Source organism: Equus caballus, chromosome 10 (genome assembly GCF_041296265.1).
Source record: "Equus caballus isolate H_3958 breed thoroughbred chromosome 10, TB-T2T, whole genome shotgun sequence".
NCBI classification, from domain to species: domain Eukaryota; kingdom Metazoa; phylum Chordata; class Mammalia; order Perissodactyla; family Equidae; genus Equus; species Equus caballus.
In genome coordinates this window covers 84499526-84523513 of record NC_091693.1, presented here as the reverse complement: position 1 = coordinate 84523513, position 23988 = coordinate 84499526, and the positions used below count along the sequence as shown (strand labels likewise).

The 23988-nt window shown below is 43.0% G+C and overlaps 2 protein-coding genes across 51 annotated transcripts in view; one reads left to right on the top strand and one right to left on the bottom strand.

Moving 5' to 3' along the window:
- Positions 1 to 8606, top strand: part of EPB41L2 (erythrocyte membrane protein band 4.1 like 2) — a 204421-nt gene extending 195815 nt beyond the window's left edge. For all 50 annotated transcript variants that reach the window (XM_023651084.2, XM_023651083.2, XM_023651080.2 and 47 more), the window contains one exon: positions 7387 to 8606. The gene's annotated coding sequence lies outside the window, so the exon portion shown is untranslated. The remainder of the gene's footprint in view (positions 1 to 7386) is intronic.
- A 1712-nt stretch (positions 8607 to 10318) lies between these two features.
- Positions 10319 to 23988, bottom strand: part of SMLR1 (small leucine rich protein 1) — a 40882-nt gene continuing 27212 nt past the window's right edge. The window contains 3 exon segments of the mRNA XM_070222809.1: positions 10319 to 14443; positions 22489 to 22634; positions 22636 to 22754. Coding sequence (XP_070078910.1) covers positions 14358 to 14443; positions 22489 to 22634; positions 22636 to 22754 — 351 coding nt within the window. The 3' untranslated portion in view covers positions 10319 to 14357.

Sequence of the window (23988 nt, the reverse complement as noted above, 5' to 3'; positions counted from 1 at the left end):
ATGGTGAAGAGGAAGAGGGCGGGAGTGCTCCCTCCTGGAGACGCGGTGCGTTCTGGTGTTGAAAGCGATGATGAAGAGGGCGGGAGTGCTCCCTCCTGGAGACGCAGTGCGGTTCTGGTGGTTTTCCCTTCCCAGGCCCCTGCTCTTGAGACTCGTCTTGTGGGTTTGTCCCCAGTACTTTGATTCGTGGATTCATTCATGTATATTGTGAACATACCATGTTCAAGGGACTATGATAGTTGTGAGAAAGAGATAAAGGCATAGAACATGTCTACAAATAACATATAGGGTAAAAAATAGTGTGTTTTAAGAGACGCCCAGATAAAGGGCTATGAACGATGTCAGAAGAAACTGTTTCTGATTGGCAGGACAGGGAAGACTTCCCCATAAGGAGGCAGGAAAGCTCCTCTGAGCAGAGCACTGGTGAGGATTTGAACACGTGGAGATGGGCAGAGAGGAAAGAGCACGGAGGCAGACCGTGGGATGGATGTCAGGAGCAGCGCGTCCTGCTGTGGCCGTGCTGAGCTCCCGGAGAGCTGGGAAGACTTGTCAGAGGCACGTCGCAGAGCATCTTGCAGTCGACCTCAGTACCTTAGTTTAGACTCTGTGGTCGTCTTCACGGGGTATTTGAGTGTGGGAAGGGCATTTTCGGCACTGTCTCACCAGTAGTGTGCAGAATTGACTGAGGGCGTGCTAGATTAGATGAGGTACCCTGTAAGGAAACCATTACACTGGCTCAGGCAGTTATTAATGGAGAAACTGAACTGGACATCTCTATAAGAGTAGAACTGAATTTAATTTGGAGCAAAACTAAGAGTGAAATATCGTATATGAAAATCTATAAAAATAGTATTAGCTTACCTTTACTGAGTGCCTGCTCTGCGCCCGGCTTTGTCTGAGAACTTTACACTTGTCCTCTCAATTCGTTCTTATGGTCACCATGATGTAGACGAGGACACAGCGGCCTGGAGGCCACACAGTCAGTGAGGGACAGAGCCAGATCGCCCCTCATTCGGTCTCAGGCCACACTGCGTGTGCTTGGCAGGGTTCATCTTGGGAGTCTTTCAAATGGCAGACCCTCCACCAGTGGACTGGAGACATGATTCATTTTAGGAAAATTTATTTTGTACAGAATATCTTTAAGGCTGCAGCTAAAGTTTGCACTTAGCTTTAACATAAAGCTAAGTGAGCAAGTAAAACCAGATTTCATAAAATAATCATGTTTAAAAATGAGGTAAAACTGATGATCTTTTCATTTGACAGGCTATTCTGAAACTTCTGCATAGTAGTAATTCTTTAAGAGAGTGACTTGAATGTGTCAAGCACGCAGATTCTAACAGAAAGATTGCTGTTAGCTTTAAAGAAAACCCATTTAGTTGGCCCAACGAGAGCACTGACAGCTCGTGCTGTCCCTGAAGGTAAAGGGGTGTAGCTGGCGTCAAAGCAGATGGAAGCAAGGGAGATGCTCTTCCCAAAACCTCTGTGGAGGGGAAGCAACTGCAGCTGTGAAAGGCAAAGAGATGCTGTTGTTTGTTTTTGTTTTTTTAAATGAAACTTTGGGGTAAACATCTCAAAACTGACTCTTCTAAAAGCAAAATTACTTAACCGACTTGACTTGGGATTCTAGCAAACTTTGCAATGAACTTTGTCTTTGCGGTGCAATTGTGTTAGCGTCTGTTGTCGAGCACGCTGGAGTTGGCATTCAGAGGAGATAGAGACCCAGCAGGGCCCACCTGGTCCCGGCACGTGGGTCTCCCAGCGCCCTGTTGTGAGCCTCGCAGGAAGAAAGTGGCCTCACACAGCGTTCGCCCGTTCAGAGGGACCAGGAGAAGCAGGACCATTTTGCTGAATTATTTGCAGAACAGGTGCTGAGTTTCATTTGACGAAAGAGGAAAAAACACTGGATTTAATTTTTTCCCCTCTGTATTCAGGAGACACACAAATAAAGATCTGTGAGAGGAGGACACCCCAATAGGTCAGGGGTCGCAGAGTTGATGGAAGCTGTCCTCAAGCACAGTGCTCTCAGGACCACGTCACACTCCTAACAGTTATTGAAGAGCCCAAAGAGCTTATGTTTATGTGAATTATATCTATTGAAATTTACCACATTATAAATAAAGTAGTTTTTAAAATATTAAGTTAAAAATAATCACTTGGTGAAAGAAGCCTGTATGAAAAGGCTACATATATTGTATGGTTCCAACCATATGACATCCTGGAAAAGGCAAAATGATGGTGACAGTAGAAAGATCAATAGTGGCTACTGATCTCATCAGCAGAGTCTTTAAATCCTGGGAAGCTGTCAAGCTCATGGTGGCCAAAATACAGTTTTCCAAAATTCTGATTTTCACCTGAAAGCTTGAATTTTATCGTTGGTACCAAGTACTCTCAATTGTTCTCCTTGAAGTGACAGGCCCACCTTATTTTCAAGAAAATGCCTGCCGAATATCCAGATTGAATAACTTGGTTTGTCAGTAATTCTCTCAAGTAATAGAGATATTTTATAGAAAAAGCGCTTTTTCAACCCACCATTCCAGCACCCTACAAATGCCTTTCCTCGAGGCATCTTTTGTACTTGGGTGCGTGGCGGGAGTGTTGAATGTGTACTTGCCATTTCATCGCACAGAGTAGTAAAAAGACATGTACTCAAGGGTTGAGATGTAAGACAATTGGTAATTTCTTGTCTCATCAAGGACATCCTTAAGTGAAACTGGCGTTCTTTTTATTTTGCTGTAAGGTCCTGGTGTAAAGAATACAGTGACTTCTGGTACAGTTTGGTGCCACTGCCCTGACCTGTGCTGAGGTGCCAACAGGTTCGCTCAGGGTTGTTGTTGCAACATCAGTGAAATGTCACCACCCTGAAAAGGGCAGATAGTGTCTTAGTATGATTATGAAATAGCTTTGACTTAATGACCCCTGAAAGAGTCTCGGTGACCCCACGGGCTGCAGACCACACTTTGAGAACTGATGGGTCTGAATTACAGCTGTCATATAAACAATGTAAAAATAGACTATTTCCTGGGTTAACCAAACAGAAATTTATCGTACTTGCATTTTTGGCTCTAGGGTTCTTATATTCTTGCAGTGGAAAGTCTGTTTAAAAATTAAAATCAACTATGTAATTGAGAACCAAGGAAGAATAAAATGAAAATGAACTGAAATCCATAAACTATTGTATTTAAATCTGAACTTTACACTCAAGTACATGAACCTTCTTTTTATTTAGGAAATAGTTGCGTTGTGTCTTACATAAACATTTTACTCATATTTTCAAAATCTCTGGTTAGACTGCTGCCCTTTGGTAATTGAATCTTCCTTAATCTGAAGAAATGTTATGTTTTCTTGCATTATTTTAATTATTTTGGATAAAAATTACATTTTTATATTTTTATCGAGACTCTCCCTGGATAAGTACTTTACCGCTTAAAGGCAGTATTGCTAGTGGTTTGTGCCAAATGCTTTTTCAAAAGTGCACAATTTGTAATTGAATCAATTTCTGGAGTGGAGCACACGCAAGATTGAGACCCATTATGTGAACTCTTGTCTCGGGAAACTGAGATTGTGCTTTTCAGATGAGGTCCTAAAACTTCATTGCCTGAACCTGATTTCCCACTGCTCAGTGGGCACACTGAGAAAGATAAGTTTAAGAATGCTCTGAACCCTCTGGAATTACGGCAGAGTAGGCAACCAATACATATCCTTCAAGAATTTATTTGGATGTAGAATTATACCTGTGATTAGATGAAACACTGACCTATTCTCACATTAGCCAAAAGAGGGGGACACTGGCCGTGAAATGTGACCAAAGCAGTTAGAAATGTTCACTAACACTGTATAGTCTAGGCCTGGAAAACAAGCATGGAAACAGTGGTTTAGGTTTTTGTTTACAGTTTTAATACAGAAAATATAATCCATATTCTTCACAGCTATGACCTTATCCAAACTCAAGGAGAACATTGGGACATTGTCAAAAATGAAGACAAGTTGAATTAATGCCAATAATTAATACCTGCCAATTTGTATTGACAAAGATGTCCAGACTTCTGTGAATATGAGGTAGAATTCAAGCTTAAAAGAAAGAGTTGCAGATATTATGGAAAAGAGTATGGAGATTCCTCAAGAAATTAAGAATAGAATTACCATTCAATCCAGCTCTTCCACTTTTGGGTATTTATCCAAAGAGAATGAAAACACCAATTTGAAAAGATATTTGAACCCCTGTGTTCATTGCAGCATTATTCACAGCAGCCGAGACTTGGAAACAAGCTAAGTGTCCATGGATGGATGGAGAGGATGTGGTATATATACACAATGGAATACTACTCAGCCATAAAAAAAGACGAAATCTTGCCGTTTCTGACAACAACAATTAACAAACACATAGACATAGGGATTAGATAGGTGGTTACCAGAAGGGAAGGGGGATTGTGGGAGGGCAAAAGGGCACATGTGACAGATGGTAATTAGACTTTGGTTGGTGAACATGATGTAGTCTACATGGAAATCGAAATATAATGATGTACAGCTGAAATTTATATAATGTTATAAACCAGTGTTACCTGAATAAAAGTAAAAGAGTTCTTGAAACTTTACAGCTCTTACATGAAGAACCAGTGCCTAGTTTTCGGTTTGCTTGGGATACGTGAGAAATCTTTGAGACCCAAAACATAGTCTGTTAAAAGTGGCCAAATATTGTTGTTTTTTTGATCCACAGATAATGCCACAAGGACAGGAAAATTTAAAATATCTGATCCATAAGTACCAAAGGCATTGCTGATTCCATCCTTATCTTTTCTCTCTGCCAGCTCGGAAGCTAGATGTTTATGATTTGGGAATACATTTCTGTATGTGTTCAAGTACAGGAAGCAGCCAAAAAAAGATAGGTAGATGTGTCAATAAAAAACTTTACACAGTAAGTTACTCCCTATTCATCCAGAACAATAAGGAACTGGGGTGTTCGGAAACATTGAATATCTAATTAACTCAGAGCTAGGCTTGATTTACTGCTCTTTAAGGCACGAGCAAATAAATGCATTTAACATTAAAGTTACAATAAATGTAATTTTCTCTGATTCTGAAAGCCGTTTGGAATCCTGAGAGCACATTAAGGTTGTCATTTGAAATACTTATTAGCAGAAGAAAAGTTGGTTTATTTTGCTTTCTAGTGGTTTGATTGCAAATAAATGAAAGTGAATGATATTTGAGTTTATATGGGTAACTATGTTTTTTTCTCTACATGTATTTCAGTAAATGTTGAAGCTCTTTGAAATCATTCAGTTCCTACATTCTTCTAGATTCCTGTTTGTCTACTGATGATTTTGAAGCAAGTTTAATTTGAACTTTCTTTTACAAATTGATATTTTTATTTTGAGCAAAAACAATTCAGTGAAATGCAGAATAGAATCCTAGACCTCGCTCTTTTTGTAGGTTTCCAGGCACTGGAAACGTCAGGGGTGCCTTTTCTAGAACACAAGCTAGTCAGAGCGGCTGCTGTGTGCCACAGACAGTACATATTCACGAAGCAGAGCAAACAGAGCCATCAGCTCTCAAAGAAGAGGGGTAGACAACGTGACTGAAGGTCACAGATAATCCACATCCAGTTTGATTGCTGGTTTACCCATTCCCCGTCACCATCCCTTACATTTCTTTTCACAAATACTAACCTGAAAAAAGACCACTTTGTGTTTCCTTCATTGATTTTTTTTTCCCTGCCTGGAATCAAGCAGAAGTACTAATGAGTAACAAAATAGCCTGAAGCAGACAGAGGAAACAATGATTTGATTAATCAGTCTCTCCTGAATAATCAAGAGGCTGTAATAATATCTGTGATAAATCTAAATGGTGGGGAGTTTTTTCCATCAAAGCAAGTCTTCATTTTATCTGACCAAAAGTGTGCGCATCCTAATTGACTTTGGGGCCGGTAATGTCCTCTTACAAAGGACATTAATTACCGCTTTCCACTGTCCTCCATAATCACCTGCCATCTGCCAAAACTTCCAGCTGAGGTGAAGCAGAGAGTGAAACAGTGGGCTTCTTCAAACCCTTTTCTCTTTCAGGGACAGTTCACCGTCCTTGTTTGTTGTCTGCTTCCCTGTCCACCCCTTTCTTAGTCCTCTCTCTCACCTCCTTATCTTCGACTGTGGGCTTCCCTAAGACTCATGTCTTTCCTTTTTCCTTATACTTACATGAGACGAGCTCCATCTGTTGGTTTCACTTACCCCTTCGAGCTGAGGGCGATTTCAAATCTGCCTCCCAGTCCTAAGACCTCACCCAGCTCTAAGCCTCTCTTTCTTTCTCAGTTTTAGAGGTCCCAGAGGCCAAACCTCATAGTCTCTCTGATATTTCCTTCTTTATCCCCATCCTTTACTTTTTCTCCCTCAGTGGTGCCTCTCAGAATCCTCTCTCCCCTCCCGTTTCTGTAGCATCCACTCCAGTCAAGTGCTCTCCGTCAGCGGTCATGCCTGACCTTTGTCATCTTCCCCATGCAGTCTGGCGGCTGCAGTGACCCCTGAGGGATTCCTGTCACTCCTGTCCTCCTCTAGCCTGTCCATCACGCTGAGGCTGCAGCTATGTTTTCAAAACGTGAATCAGGCTGTGTCAAACCTTCCTCAAAACCAAAGGAGAATGAGATCCAGCCTCCTCTCCTGGGCTTGTCATGCCCTATGTCAACTCACCGCTCCGGCTCTCTCCACACTCTGCTCTGGATCATTGCAGTAGACTGACAGTTGGTCTTTTTGTCTGAATGCTCCTTCCAAATTCATTCTCGTTTTTGGCTGTTAGATTAAGTTCATACTTCCTAGTCTGGTATTAAAGAGTAGACCTGATATTTTTCACCTTACCCCCATTACTCACCGCACCCTTCCTTAGCTTTAGTAACGTTGTCTGTGTCTTTACCGTCCTGGTCCTCTCGGCCATTCCTGCCCCCCTCCCCACATCCATCCCCATCTTGACATCACGCTCTTCCTCACTTCCATGCCTCTCCCCTTATTCTGTCCTCCTACCCGAAGCCCCCTTTCTGCTCATTTCAGTGAAGTCAGAATTGACTTTGCTTTTCCTCCTTCCTTGAATCTGGCTTAAAACCTACATTGCTTTCTCTTTTTTAGATTTTTACTGTAGGAATTACCTCTGCGTTATATTTAACTCTTTTTTGGTGTGTTTTTATTTGCCAGTTGTTTCTAGCGTGCTTGTCAGTTCTCTGGATATTTCAAGGCCCTCAAGGGTAGGACAGGCTCTTATGTGTGTCTTCTGGTCAACATCTTATTTAATGTAGAACTAGGCAGATGCTAACTGTTAATTACTTGATTTGGAATTTGAACGTGACTTACATTTTTTTTCAAACCTCTGTCTTTGAAATATTTAAGCCTTGTCTCTTTTTTTTTCTCCTAGAAATTCATTTTTTAAACAACAGTCAACTTTGTGAACCTGAAGAATTTTGATCATTCCAAGTCTTAATGCCACACCACTACTCCAGCGAATTTATACTACGACTGGTAACGATGACCAGAGCCTGAAGAATTAAAATGCCAACACCAAACCTTACCTTAACAGCTCTGGTCTATACTGTTCCCTCGCATTTTAATACATTATTTTGTTTTATAACCACTTCTAAATATTCTTGGTTCTTTCTTTTTCTTTTTTTTTAAATTAGGGAGTTTTGTGTTTGGTTTCTGTTTACTTTGTGTACAACTACCTGCTTTTTATGACTCACTTTGATCAATGACAGTGAACAAAGCCAGCGCAGGCTGGTGAGGTGCCGTTCACTCGAACAGGTGCTGTTGTGCGGAAAGGAAACTCTGCGACTAATCCCGATACTTTCCTTCTTCCGGATTCTCCCCGTTGAATTCTCACAGCAGATATTTACAGTTTTCAGATGGCAGTAAATATACCGTATGAGAAAATATTAGCACAGATTAAAAGCGTTTCTCACATCTTGAAAATTTCCTAATGTTTGAGAATTTCCTTGGGGATATTTTTTATACTGAACCCTTTTGACTCTCCAGTCCTGTGACTTTGTGCTTCTAGTAGAAAGTCAGAGAAGCCGCAGGCTGGAGAATTAGGGAAGTTCGCCGAGCGCGCGCTGTGTTGGAGGCCGTGCCGCACCACAGTGCCAAAGCTCCTCCAACGCGGGCTCTTCGCAGCATTCCAGAACAGGCGGGAGGAGGCGAGAGGACAGTTTCTTCCCTTCTACTAAAACGTTCAGGCAGCTTAAAACCTTAGTGCTTTCTTTCTTAACATGTCCAAATTTCAAGACTTCCCAGCAGTGAACGCTCGTGTAGAACACTTGCTTGTATTAAACCTCCTGTCTCCGTGTAGAGCTGACCTTTGTCGTTGCGCAGTCCGTCTCTTTCAGACAGTTTGATGATTCCCGAGGCGTGAGGACACTGGGGGGCGGTGGTGGTTTTTGATGGTTGTGAGAAAGCTGTACCGTTTAAAGCTGACACCAGAGACCTGATAGGACTTATTAACTGTATTGAACATTTTTTCCTCTGCTTTGACCTTATGTATAGTGATGATCCAGATTAGATTTATAGCAGCTTCAAGTTGTATTAAATGGTATTTTGCTTTCTGTAATACTGTTATAAAATAAAGTTTGTTTATTCTCTAAACTTGTCACGTCTCTTTTTATAAGGGTTTAAAGAACTCGAGTGATATTTTCAGTCAGAAGGCTATATATTTTGTGGAATGTAGCATTTTTTAAACCTGGTATTCAGATCTTTTATAATTTGGTGCTGCTGGCAGCATCATTGATTTCACGGGGCTGAAGCCATATTGAAAGTAGGCGAATCTGATGGCTAGAGGGCCAGCTTCCTTCTGCCTGGTTACACAGTCCACCGCAGCTTTGACAGATTCTCCGAGAGCTAGTTTGGTTGTTTTCCTTGTGTGTTTTTGTTTGCGGAAACCCTGCAGCTGTAGCATATGAATCCTGCCCCTCTGCTTCGCGTTCTGCCTTCCTGTCCCGGGGCCTCCCTGCGTCAGGCACCGCGGGCTCTGTGCAGGGCTGCGTCCCTGGCTCATCCAGGTGGTTCATGCGAAGCTTTCGCAGAGACACGTCAGATTAAGTGCTGAATTTTTCTTTGAAGCATTGAAAACGTTATTCACAAATGACCAACAGGGTATATTCCCTTTAAAACGTTGTGTAGAATTTCTTTCCTCAGTCATTTAAAGTGAGCGTGTTAAATAGAATTTGCATAAGTGTCTTCTTTGGGGACTGTTCCCACTGAATTCTCTCTTACCTTGTGAAAGGTCTTTCTCACTTTCTCTAGAATTATTACAAAAACAACTCTCTGGAGAGGCCTATCTCAGCACAGCAAGCTGTAGAGGGATTACAGAACCAGATGTGATTCTGTAAATATGTTTTCATCAGGAAGCTGGCATGTATCACACTCATATTTAAATCAGAGGTTGATCTTGCTGGGGTCTTTTGAGAACCACATCCTTCCATACTTTGAATGGTAGTTGCAGCGACAGCAAGTCAGTGTGTCTGGGGCAGCTCCAGGGGACTAGGACATGCGTGTTTGGTTGGGGCTCAGTTCCATTCAGCTGAGGCAGCAAGGACAGGGCTCGGGGTCCCAGAGACGGCTGGTGCATCCTTAGGGCTTAGTTCCTAGAGCAGCTGGGAACAGTTTATAATTAACGTCATGTGTCACTACGGTAGCAAGGCTGTCATTTCTAATATCTTGTATCTCTTGCAAAAATATTTCTCAGGGTGTTATAATTTCAATCTCTAAACTGAGCTTTCAAACCCCCAAATGACAGAATAAGAAAGTAGGGTCAGCAGGGTCACTGAGGCGAGACCTCCAGGTGCTGTGGATCTTAAGTCAAAAGCAATATAATTTGGGGGTGATATGCAGTAATGCCTTTTAGTTGCATGGAGTTTTTATGGCTATTATTTCACATAAGCCCTACAGCAATCTTGTGTGGAACACAGGAAACAGCAATGCGTTTTCCACAGGCCACGGCAGGACAAAAAATAAAGTTATTTTTAAAATGTGTGGAGTTGGTGGGTTGTTGCTATCTCACTGTTGTGAGTCACTTCTGCTTTCCTGTACGATACGCTGTAACTGAACTCACAGCATAGGCCATAGCTCGTGGACTAATGGTCGCCAGAACTCTGGCAGTGGGGAACCTGTAGCCGTAACTGCTGCCCAGCATGGGCTTCAGTAAGTATTGTTTCCCTTGTTTATGGATAAGGTTGTCTGATGTCTGAGACTGTCATATAACTGTCTGAGGATTCAAAATAATACGAGGCTAGAGAGGAGTGAGTCGTGGGTTAGATGAAAGGAGATCCGTCATTGAGTTGATAATTGCTGAAGCTGGGTGATGGTAAATGAAAGTTTATTTTGTCATTCTGTTAAAATACTCTATAATAAAAGGCTAAAAAAACACATAAATCCCCATAATTTGAGAAAGAAAAAGTTCTTTCTCCCTTTCTTGTGAGAGAATACATCCTTCTTCACTGAGTGGTACTCTGGTCCGTTTCCACAAGTGTTACACGCTTGCACTAGACTAGGCTGTGCGACTGTCACTGCTGAGACAGCAGCAGTAGGGCACATACTTGATGATGATTTTCACCGAAGTCACCATGGACTTGCCCTGATCCTTGCGTGCACCTGCTCACATATTTATTTGCTGGGATCAGGCCACGGTAGAGACTTGGCCCAGAAGAGAGCATGGCCAGCGGGCACATCGTAGGTGTCAGTCATCCTGACTCTTGGCCTCAGGGTCGAAAACACTGACCCTATGTATAGGTATGAGTCTAGAGTAGATTTATAGCACCTTCAAGTTGTATAAAATGATATTTTAGTTCAAAAACTGGCTTCAGTAGCCTACAGATAGGCGTTTGAATCCCCTACGCCTAGTAACTGAACCATGTGACTTTAACAAAGGCACTTAACCATCTGAAGTGAAGGTAATAATACATCCCAAGGTAGGGGTATTCTGGTGGTTAGATGAAATAAAAATGTGTAAAATACCTAGTGGAACTCTCGGTACAATAATGGTAATCGTGAGTAATAGCAGCTTCATGCGTGAGTTAACCCACCAAGGGCAAATTTATGGGAGACATTGCTGGTCTGAGCCGTGTTCTCGTGAGGGCTTTCCATAATAGAATTCTGTACTGTTGGGAAGCCTGCTGGGAAAGTTTTGCTTTGGGAGATGTGTGGAACTGACTTTCCTGTGAGCCTTCCAATGTCAGGAACCACTTACGGTCCACTCGTCCTCCCGCGTGGAGGCAGCTAAGGCAACTGGTGCAAGAGGCCGCACAAATCCTTTCTTAAGACTGGCTGCAGGCTTCCTAACCACCGACTCCTGGATAGATTTCAAGGGGCTAGGCTTTTCCCCAATATATGCAAAATCATGGGTATATGCATTTTTCCTAGAGGCGAAAGGTGGTTGCTGGCTTTCATCAAATTCTCAAAAGCCTTCATTAGTGAAATAAAGGTTGAAAACCTCTGCTTTTAATAATCTGAGTTTGGGAATATGGATTTGAAAAATTGACAAAAGTGGAAAGAATATTTTAAAATACCCAATTGTTTGGTGGTAATTATAAATACAGCTTTTGGAATCTCTCTTTTCTGTTATGTTCTGTTTAACACTCATCTGACAGGGTAAATACCATTGCGTAAATTCTGATAAACTCAGAGGTCTCTTTTGATTAGCACACTGAGTATAAAGTCAGAAAGCAAGAATCTCAAGAACATTTGCTCTGAAAACTTTTTCTAAAATATCAGAAATTGATTTCCTAAATGTGCTTAACAGTTATGAATTCTGATTTCTGAGACAGTTTTGCTAAAGAACTTTAAGATTTTTAGGAAAAACTGTTTTGGTGTATGGGAGTGTTAATCTGGTCTTGATTTTCAGGTTGCTACCAAATTATATCTAGAAAATACTGGAGGCTGTATTACCCAGTCAGATGAGTTATAAGTAATTTTTTTAATATGTTTTTTCTAAGGGTTGCGAATAATGTTTCAGAGAACATATGTGTGCCCTTCCTTGCTCAATTTTCTGTTTTATCAACTCATATAGGTTCAGGATGTGAAGGGACGGTCATGGCCTTGCAGTTTCCCAACTGCAGATTTCCAAATTACCAACCCTGTCAACAAGAGAGCTGGAAAGAGGTTAGCTCTGTAAAAAAAAAAAAATTCTGTGGTAAGTTTGCATTGAATAAATGACAACAGAACTTAAAGCTCCCAATGAAATATTTGATTAAACGTCTCCTGTTGGGGAAAGAGAATTTGGAATTCTCTGAGATACTAGAACATTAGAAATAAGATGAGGAACTGTTGAAGTGAGACCGTTGAGTGTTGTGAGAGCCTTTTTGGCATGTGGTGAAAGGCTCTGGAGCACAGGATGGAACCGGATATAGGGTAAAGTAAGGAGGCCGCGGGCCTGGTCTAGGGGGCAGCAGCGGTGAAGAAGCGCCGAGCAGTCCAAGCTGGAGTGAGATCTTAAACTGCACTGTGAGCACACGAGGAGCAGACACGTGACCACGGCTCATGGGCTTGCTCTGGAAGGAGGCGTCGAATGGAGGAGCAGTGCCTTCAGACAGGTTACAGTGAAACCCTTGGGACTTGTCTCCATGGGAACACTAACATGTTTGTTTCTCTCTATGTATAAAAAACATTCATGAATCTACTCAGGTTTTCACTGGAAATTCCTTATTCATCTTATTCAACAGCAATGAAAGAAATGGGTCTTGCTTTAAACTACTTGGTTCTGCTTATCGCTGAAAGCATGTTACGTTAAAGCTGCTCTGTTACCAGAGTAGCTGAGGAGCATTTTCCCTGGTCAGGCAGAGGGTGCAGTGGCATCCATGAGAGCCAAATGTGAGGCTTCAGAAGTGCCCGATTCCAGAAGGCGGAGCAAATGCTCGTGGCCGAACCACAGACTTGGCTGGCAGCTGGGAATGCGATGCAACCTTTCACGCCTTCTGTTAAGAAAGCATTTTTACATAAGCTGGTTTCCACCAAGGGCTAAAAAGAGATCCCTCCCAGAACCGAGAGAATATTGTTATTCCTTGCATATGGCGTGAACACTTATTCTAAATTACCTCAGTCTGAAAGCCCCAGCAGACGTTTCCACTGTAATCAAATGCAACAAAACTCAGAAATGAGTGTCTTCAGTTGAACAGTGAGTTTTGTATCATGCAAGAAGTGCCAACGGAGACTAATAACTTAGTGGATGCATAAGAAGAATTTTAGAGTTGGGTGGGGGTGGGGAGAGGCAGAAAATATTCAGCACTGGTGGTGCGTTCTTGCGCTTGGTCATCCACATGATCTTTAGTATGATTGTTGCTACAGAAATTGGTGCAATTTCTTACAGAGATGACCAAATTCGTTAGGTTTGATAAAGTTAATCAGTCTAAGAGCCTGTTAGATTCATAGCAAAGATTGGAATATAACCAGACTTCTGCTTAGGACATGTTAAGCATCCTTTGTTAACGTTAACTAGGAAACTGGAGAACACGATAGTAATCACAGTCTATTTTAACTACCACTTTGGATTAAATGTTTCTTTTCAGTTGTCTATGTTGGCTCTTCGGAGATCCCACTGAGAGAAGAATTCTGCTAGAGAAATGTTGACTTATTTCCGTTTTTAGAAATAGCTCCCTGATGTTTTGGCTTTAGAGGCAAAGGCTTGAATTATTCTCCATATGAGTTACATGAACAAACATTCTGTTCTCTCCTCTTCCCAGCACCACGTTGCCGGTATTTCTAAGTCACGTCGTGCTGAAAGCTACATTCACGGGGATCCATCCCAAGTATCAAGAGATTCTGCTGGTATTGTAGGTTGTCACGATGATGTCGTCTGTGGAAGCAACTGGGAAAAGGAGAGAAGCAAACTCGGGGCCAGAAAAGATGCCCGAAAAGGAGTCATTAAGACTTGCCAAGCTGCAGGAGGAGGAAGTGGGGAGACTCACAGAGGGGTCCACGGAGCTCTCGGGGCTTTCCTCTTTGCTGTCCATTTGATCTCTACTAGAGTTTCTTCACTTCTCCAATCAGAATAATGTGGGCTTCCATGGGATTATGTAATAATGACGTTTAAGAATTTTATTTCAGAAATACACCTTTTAGAGAAGACCTATGAAAGTTAAAAAGTTAAATGTGTCCAGTCCATAGAGCACATCCAAGAGAATCTTAGATTCTTGGTGCTCTCTGAAGAGCTGCTGTTTGAGCTGAGTCTCAAGAAGTCCTCTGGGATAATAGCTGCCACTTTTCAACGCGGTTCAGCACGAGCATCTTAGTGTTCTATTTTTCTGTGGTTCTGGTTTCACCCGCTGTGTTAGCAAAGCCGTTGACCATTGCTGTCTGACCAGTAGAGATTCCCTGTGCTTTCCGCCGTTGATCAGTCCCCAGCAGTCACGTTCGTTTCATTCTCCGGTACGGGGACGAGCCAGCCTTGCGATTGGGTTGGCGACGAGGCATCTGGGACAGTTCTTCATTAACTGAAAAGAAAAATATCAGTTAATGCTTTGGAGACAGCTGCATGCCGTTGGTCATTTACTCCACATAAGTGGTTGTTGTCCAGCGCGTCTAGGCTGGTGGCTGCCGCAAGTTAGAGTCTGGGTTTTCAGAGCAGGTCCCATTGCAGGTGTCTCCTTACCTCCTCAGCCCCTTCCCAAAGACATGTAGATGCTTATTTCTAAGGAATGGTCCCGGATAGAGTGGATCAATTACCATTGTAATAAAAATTGTTACATGCTAGGTATATTTTACATTTAGCAGATTAAGTGTAGATTAAATTTAAGACCCCCACATGCAGTAAGCATTTATTAAGGCTGTCTGTAGGCCAGGGGCTGGGGATATGGAAATAAGATAGGGTTTCTGTCCCTGCTTCCCTCCCCAAAATGTGTGTTTGGGCATTTACAGTCTTCAGACATGTCAAATTGGCTTCTTCCTTTTACCCTGTGGCATCTTTTACTAAAAACTGACAGTTTCAACTTTTCACAACCTGCACACTCTTTAACTCCTTAAAATATAACTTTACTTAAAGCCACTCTGTGAAATAATAAAACTCAGCAGTGGCATCCCAAATCTAGTGGCCTTTTCCAATATCCGGCTTCGTTCCTCTGTGGCATTTGACGCGAGCCCCCATGCCCCGTTTCTCTCCTCCCTTTGGCTTTATTATGCTCCATCTATCTGGGTACTTGGATCTGCTCCTGTAGCTTCCACTATTACCTCTCTGCCAATAACAAATTTCATCTTTAGCCCTGAGATCCTCTTGAGATCCCAGCCAGTATCCCTTGAGATCTTCCTGGTACATCAGAAAAATATACCTCTCTTCCTGACCACCACCGCCACTTACAACTGAACCTGGTTCTGACTCTTAAAAGTTTTATTTTCAGAATTATATTTAATCAGATCATCCAAGCCAAAGATGAGGAGCTTATGATCTCATGGGAGATGGTACACGTTTATAAAATTGAACCTGAAAATGTTCTCTTTGGCTCCCACGTCACATCCAAGCAATTTACCCCTTGCCGGGCGCTTTCTATGCCGTGTACCCCAGGACACATGCATGCTCCCTGACCTGGATTCCCTAGGCCTCCACCTCTGCTTGTGATCTTAGTCAGGAGATGGTACATATGTAGTGGATGGTGACAGGCCTTAGGCAACAGGAGCCTCAAGATTTAACAGCTAATATTTGTTGAGTGCTTATTATGTGTCAGACACCATGTGAAGCCCCTTGTATGCCTTAGTGCATTTAATTCTTGCAGTGACATTGTGTCGTAGTCACTGTTGTTATTATTACTTTACAGATGAACAAAGTGAGGCAGAGAGAACTCAAGATGAAGCAATTTTCCCAAGATCACAGACACTGATTGATTCCAGATTCAATCCCAGGCAGGCTGATTCCAGAGTCCACACTCTCCACCGCGCGGTTACACTGCCTTTCCACATAGATTGTTGCTAGTTCAAAGGTATTGCTCGAGCTGGCCCATGACTTAGACCATAAATTCATTGAAATATGAGTAATTTCTTCCTTCTTGTACTTAATTACCAAGGGCTAACTGCACAACAAGTACTTTGAATGAGGAATCAGGATGCACGTTGTAGAGCCGAATATGGGCCACCTGAATAATGAGATGGAAGGAAGAGAACTTGGAGAGTGGAGAACCAGAATAGAGAGACCAAGAGGAAGCTCACCCATCTCCATGAGTTATCTATCCAGTACATAAAGTGTCTGAGCGCAGCATAATGCAGAGGGCAAGAGAAATAATTTACCCTCCTCCTGAAAGCGGTTGCAGTTTGGCCGTTGTTTTATTTCAGTGGGTCTGTTAAGGAGAGTGTGGAGAGAGATTAGGCAGGTGGCCTTGAAAACAGTTGAGTTTGTTATTGGGGAAAATTCTGCAGGCAATGAAGTTTTCCAAGAGGTGAAGAAATATGATCTGCTTAACTCCGGGCTGAGTCTTTATGCTGAGGAATCACCATCATCGATAATTTGTCCTGTTATGTAAAAAGATCAATCAAATTCTCTCAAAGCTTTTGTAAAATTCTTGCCTTGTTTAAAATTCTCCCCCAATCAGCTTTTGTGTTGGTGATAAGTTTGTTTGCCTGGACCAAAAGGATTCAAACATTCAACAGATATCGATTGAACGCCTACTCCGTGTTCAATACTCCAGGGGTAGTGTGCTGGCTGAGAGGGCTTGCTCCGGAGCCGGCCAGCCAGGGTTCAGATCTTGTCTCTGCCACTTTCTAGGTGAGTGACCTTGGGCGGTTTACTTAATCATTCCAAGATAATTTTAATAATAGCTATTATTATAATGACACAAACACCGCCTTCTTGGAATTTATAAGCCAGCAGGGGTAATAATGACCAATAGTTGTTCAGAACAGACACTGTTAAGAACCTTATGTGTATCACCTCACTTCATTCCCACATCAACCCTGTAGCTATGTCCTGTTATTATTTCTATTTTACAGATGAAGAAACTGAAGCTTCAAGAAGTTGGGTGGCCATTATTACAGATCCAGACTGCAAACCCCATTTGGTCGGACTCCATAATCTGAGCTCTTAGAATTTCGCTCTGCTAAGCCTTAAGTTATTCTGATATTTCCAAATACTTATTCCTTTTTGATCGCTGACTACTGAAACATATGTGAAGTTCAATGAAAGGTGCATAGCCACCATGTACATTTTCAGTACTTGAGTTGTCTATTTTAGAATGTAAGTTCTGAAGCCCAGAACCTAGTCACGTATTTGACCTTTGGATCTGACGCCATGCAAAAACTTCCAGGCATTCAATAGACACAATTCTTTATAATGACTATTTTTGGAAATGTTATTTGAAAGAGCATTTGTTCTTTATCTGGGTGACGGTATTTAGGGGGCAGGGGTGACACTGAATGCAGAGGTTTAGGAGTCTCAGGACTTGGGGAGAGAAAATAATGAAAACTCCCACCCTAGGAGATGTGAAATGGCCATGGCAGTGGTTGCCTAAGGGTTTGGCTGTGGAAAGTTCAAGACTCAACCCTCCACCTCAAGAGCCACCCCTGAAGGCAACTGACACAAATTGAAGAGTGCAGGATGTTAGAGAATTTTCCTCTTCCTTTGTGAGAAAATTGATGTTCTCTACATACTAATTAAGTTTACATGCACCATTAGCTCCTGAGGCTTGAAGTGCAGGGATTAACGTTGAATGACTCCAATACCTCCACACACTTCCCGTCGCATCTTGCAATGCCTCCCTTGTCTCATGGCCTAGGATGAACGAGGCAGGCAAGCTGATTCTCAGTTTCAGAATGCAGGCCTTGGGGGTTCTGCGAACACACCAGTTAATCTGTCCATGTCCCTTTTTTTACAGGGACAAAATAGAAATGACTACACTTGTCATAACCGTAGTTGGAAGATTAATGACATGATATTTGACCATCTGTTTACAGTTTTTAAGTGAGATTTGCTAAATGGAGATACAAACTGGTGATATTTTATTTGGGGCCAAGTGATCTCTTGCCCTCCAATTGGAGAGAAGATATTGCTACTTACCCTTAGGAACGTGGCTAAAGAAAGAACTATATTTTTAAAAGCTACATGTTCTCAGAGTTGTTTTTGTCTTTAAAGAAGAAAAAATTGGATTTGAAGGGATTAGATACACATAAAAATGAAAACACATGTCGAGAAGTGGGAGAATTCCTCCCCTGCCCTTTTTCTTAAAGTTCTTATGCTGGTCAAATAATTAAAAAGGCAGGTTAGCAGGAGAAAATCAAAGTCTAGTGTATACATGGGAGAAACTCAGGGGACACTGAGTAACTCAGCCAACCGGCCAAGACTGTCTATTTATCTTCAGCTACAGACAAGGAGGACGTTTCGGGTAGTGATTTGGGGCTTCAAAGGGGAGGAAGGCAACCCACAGGGAAAGGGAAAAGCAAATGTTTGGTAAATAGAACTTTGATAAGAGGGCTTAGCAAGGATCATCCCAGTCTACTGAAACCCAAAGGTGTCTATGGTGAAGTCTTGTCCTGGGGACAGGCCTTTATTTTAAATTTCTTTTAGGCAGTTATAGGGGAAAGGTTGAATATCCTTCCTGAGTCTTCTAAGCCCTTACTGTCTTCAGCTCAAAATAATCCGCGTGCCAGAGTGGTGCATCTTGGGGCAGCCTGCCCTGGACCCTATCACATGCTTAGTCTAAGGTTGTTTGCTAACACTGGAAAATGTAATCAGGAATTACTCCAAAAAAGGATGCACAGATCCCATTTGGGAGAGGAGGGAAATATAAGCAAAGGATGGTTGGAATAGAAAATTCTTGAGAGAATTATATAGTACAGGCTGCTCCTCAACTACCATCCTGGCCAGGTACATATAAGGGACAGCACCCAGGGCCACCACTTCCTGACTCCACCGTGCTTGGGACCCAGTCTCAACAGAATGAAAACTGATGTCAAGGAAGACTGCTTTGGTCCAGTCAGCTGGGTAGTCCTTTCTTGGCATCCTCCAGCTGGGTTATTGGCAGGTCACTAGTACCAGAAAGATTACAGTCATTGGTATTCTTTCCAACAGTAAACTTCAGATGGGACCCCCATTGCATTGACTGGTGTGCAGATTTTGTGTCGCCATATTAAATACTAGCTCCTTCCACCTCCTCACTCATTTCTCCTGTACTCCTCACCTGTAGCCTGGAAGCTCCAGGCACCCTTGAGTGAGAGCTAGCAAAAGTAGGAGTCAATGGAGAAGAAAAAGCCACAGAAAATGAAGGCTCATTACATAGTTGGGGCGCCCTTTAGCTGTTCAGAGGGTCCTAACTCTGGAGGGAAGGCTCAGCTCTAACTTCGGGACCAGGCTTAAGGAGGTAGGGCAGGTTGTTCTTACAGCCCTTTGACAGACATCTACAGAGGCCAGAGCCAGAAGCACACAGATTTGCAATGTCTCTCCAGCTACTGGTGATTTTGCCAGATGCCTTTTGTAGTTTTCCAGAACTGGGATCATTTTGTCTCAGTCCTGAAAACCCATAGTAACAAACTGTACCACCATCTAGGACAATCCCTGGTATATGGTAGATTGTCAAATATTTGTTGAATGACAAATGACAGACTTCCTATCCAGAAGTATACAAGGTGCCAGTTTAGAGCAAGCCTCAAAGTTGGTGAAAGGACTCTACCAAGAGAGCATTGGCCCTCGTCATGGGAGGCTGACCTTTTTGCTATCCCTTGGGTTAAAGGCTATGTTGCAATAAAATGGAGACTTTGAGAAGCAAGAGACAGACCTATAGTTTGGGCAAGGCTAGAAGTCAAGAGAAGCTCAGTATCATATCAGAATTTGGAATGAAGAAGAGAGAAGGGTTGTGAAGACAGAACAGTTCTATGGGGCCCTCTGCTCCTTTCACTCAAATGCTTTAGGAGCAGTTCCAATTTTATTGAGCTAAAACTTAAGATGATAATATTGTCTGAGACTTAATCTCTAGGCAACCTACTTGGGCAGGGATGTGTTGAAGATGGAAGGGTGTGTGATGATCACAGTGATGTACACGCATCAAGCACTTCCTCTTGGCCTGGTACTGTCATGATCACAGTGATGTAGGCGTGTCAAGCACTTCCTCTGGGCCTGAGACTATCCTGATCACAGTGACGTACACGCATCAAGCACTTCCTGTGGGCCTGAGACTATCCTGATCACAGTGATGTACACGCATCAAGCCCTTCCTCCAGGCCTGGTACTGTCATCATCACAGTGACATACACGCATCGAGCACTTCCTCTGGGCCTGGTACTGTCTTGATTACAGTGACAGACATGCATCAAGCACTTCCCCTGGGCCTGGCACTGTTGTGATTACAGTGACAGACATGCATCGAGCACCTCCCCTGGGCCTGGCACTGTCGTGATTACAGTGACAGACATGCATCGAGCGCTTGCCCTGGGCCTAGTACTGTCGTGATTACAGTGACAGACATGCATCGAGCACTTCTCCTGGGCCTGGTACTGTCGTGATTACAGTGACAGACATGCATCGAGCACCTCCCCTGGGCCTGGTACTGTCATGATTACAGTGACAGACATGCATCGAGCACTTCCCCTGGGCCTGGCACTGTCATGATTACAGTGACAGACATGCATTGAGCACTTCCTCTGGGCCTGAGAGTGTATACAGCACTTTACCTGCATTTCCTCCCACATCAGCACCTGTGATACCCAGCCACACTCTCAAGGGCAAGTTGAATTTTCCAGGGCATTCTGAAGGAATGTGATTGATATGTTTATTCCTCAGAATTATCTAAATATCTGAGTAAAATACTGTAGACTCATTTACACTTTACATATTATAGATGTTTTCCCCCAAATATCACCCAAGGGACAAGTAAAGCTATAAAACCAAGATTCTTCCTTTTTTGCAGAGTCTGTCCCAAATACCAGGTGTCCCGCTGAATGACCTGACCTATAATAACTGATAAGTAGAGGCCAGTAAGAGACTTTGGGATCCATGAGCTTATTGTTTACTCGTTTCATTCTTGATATATTTTTGAGATGCTAAAAATTTTATCTAGCTAAAGAGGTGGCCAGAGATGAAACTTGGAAGTGACACGAACTATTCAAGTCCCTGACTGTGACATCATTATCCTTTCACTGTTTCTCAGGGTGCTCAGTGTCAGTGGGAGCCTGGCATGCATGTGAGTGACAGTGGCCACTGCAACAACTTTAAAAGACCTTCAAAATGGAAATATTTGCAGTGGCTGGGCATTAAACTGATTTGGAAGACTCTGAGGGATGCTGTAATTAGGACTTTGGGGATTTCTAATTTTCTCTTCCTTTTTCAGAGGCTCTTTTCCAGGGCTCAGTGTTCATGAATGGCTGGGTGGCAGAACATCCAGCAGACTGATCTTGGGGCAGTGCAGGATAAACTAACTTAATAAGGAAAAGGATTGATCACATAAATGCCATAGAGCAAGAGGGAATACAGCTGGGCCTCTCAACAAGAGAGCTGTTCATAAAAACGAGACAAAAAAGAAAGGCTAGGGGGATGTTTGAGTACCTTATGATTGAAAACTTACAGTTCATAACGCACTCTCCGTCCTCCAGGATTTCTTTATGTTCTAAATCTCATCTTAGAAAGAGATACTCCAAATTGTACTTCTATTTGATTTTAGGTCATATGTGATGACATTCTTCACTCGAGATTCCGAACATCTGCTGATATGCTGTAATAACATCCATGAAGGCATTGCTTGCACTTGGCAAGTTTTTGTGGGAGGGGAGGGTTTTTTTTAGTACTTTACGACACCATCCAACTGAAGAAATATTACTGATTTTGCTGACATTGCTGAAATAGCTGTTAACCCCTATGATATCAATCGCATGTTTGCTGGGTACGTTACTCACACACACTCCATCAAATCACAGTCCAGTGGCATTAACTTCAGTTACAGCAGAATAAACAGTTTCAATCTAGGACCCAACTGCCCGTGTCCGTGTTAAGCTTCCTGAGTTGGTTTTGGGGCTTTTTTTTTGCATCTTCAGCCTACAGTCTAACGGGAAGTTCACACCAAGCCGTCAAATATCTGTTATAGATTGACACTTGTCAAACACCATGATAGCACAATGGTTGGCACATTTCCTTAATCGAAGTTCAGTGGATGAGAAGAAGTGTGTGTGCGCACACACTCATGGGCACATACAAACACACACCTGGTATCTGTCAGTTAGGGAAGGCAGACCATGAAAAAGGTTTCAGTGTTTGTGAATCTATGACCCTGAAAGAGGTAAGCAGTCCCATGTCAAAATTGCTGATTCACAGTCTGCCTGTCTGTGAGGGGCTGCAGTTAAGGGGTCCCCAATGCAGGCCTTCAGAGCCTCGTGCACTATCCACGCTGCTGGAAGGATCACACTTTGCGTGTTCACCAGTGAAGATACCTTGAGAGAGCGCTTACTGAGAAGTACCTACAAATCCGAGAGGTGCGTTGCTCCAGGCCTCCCAGAAGCACTGACTGTGCATCAGCTTGTCCCAAAGGTGTACCATGGGAAAGGACTTCTGCCCCTCCCTGTGTGGCTTCACACTTACCCTCCATCAGTTTGATCCTGAAGTAGGCAATGAGGAGGAGCAGCAGCAGAGTCACAGGCAGGAAGACCCCGGAGAGCAGGAGCCAGCCGGGGCACTCTCTCAGGAAGGCCGACAGCCCGGGGCTCATTGCCAGCCACACGGACCCCTGGGCAGGTGGGCTTCACGCTCCAGATGAGGGCAGCTCTGCTCAGAGTCTGCACTTCTTTCCTTCTGGGCCTCTGGCCTTTGCTCAGCACATCTCGGTGGAACTTTCTGTGGACTTTGCTCTATTTAAACAGCCCCGTGAGTTCTGAGAAGACTGCTGTTAGGTTACTCTGTAACTCAGCTGCAAAGCGTAGAGGAATTGAAAGGTGATTCTCCCAAACCATTCCAGAGAGGAGAGTTCACCGGGCAGGATTAAGAACGACACCAGAGGCCTCGACTTCTTTGTATTCAGTTTATCTGGAATGAAAAGTACCTGACTTCAAGTAAACCTCATTGTTATATATATTCTTCCTATGCATTCCCAAACATGGGAAGAATTTTTCCTACATTTTCTAAATTTCAGAGTTAAAAGTTACTTAGAAGTCATGTTAGTGTACCTATGAACCTGTGTCTAGAAAAAGTGAATTTTCCTTCAAACATAGTTGATACAACTAATATCAAGGAAGAAGGAACAATATTCTTCCCACATGAGAAAACTCGTCCTAAGATGTCCTGCTCTGAACGCTTTCCTGAGAGGCGCCCTAGTTTATTCAGTTGTTCAACAAACATTTAATTCCTCTAGAACCCAAGCTCTTAACTAGATGCTGGGGTATGAAGAAGAGTAAGTGATGGTCCCGCCCTCTGAGAGTGGAGACAGACACAGAAAGAGAGAATGGGCTCAGTAATCGATGGCAATGTGGCCCCTTTTCCTTCTCCCCTTGGTGCATTAGTTTTTGCTTGCAGCACCAGTAGCTGGCACTCTCAGCTGTCTTCTGCTTAGACATTCCTGTGGCCCACCATTAGCAGTAGAAGGTGGGCCCTGAATGATAGTTATGTGGGTTGTATGGTAACTGCAAAGGTTCTGAGAAAAGAAAGGGCAATAAACTATGCTGACATGGACTCATAAGGTGAGTTGCCAGTGACTGCTTTAGTGAAAAGATTTTAAAGATAATAGTCTACAAAACTAAAACCCACTGAAAGAATCATTTCCACTTTGAAAGGACCACCTGGAGAATTTGTAAATTTGCGGGGGGAGACTGGCAGCCACCCTCTTGAGTTCATGCCTCTTCTCATCTTCTAACCCTGTCCCCCATCCCCACTTGGCAGTTGCGTTGGTGAGTGGCTGGCAAAGTCTATCAAGGACATACCACTGTCAGTACCTCCTGAATTCTTCCCTCTAGGATTTTGCAAGGCCATGCAGAGTCTTCCGTCCCAGCTGGAAGTTGGCACCCTAATTTATAAAGTAATAGGAATGGGGAGGTCTCTGGGACGCTTTACTGGCATTCCTAAGCCATGAACAGTAAACAGCTTCCTTTC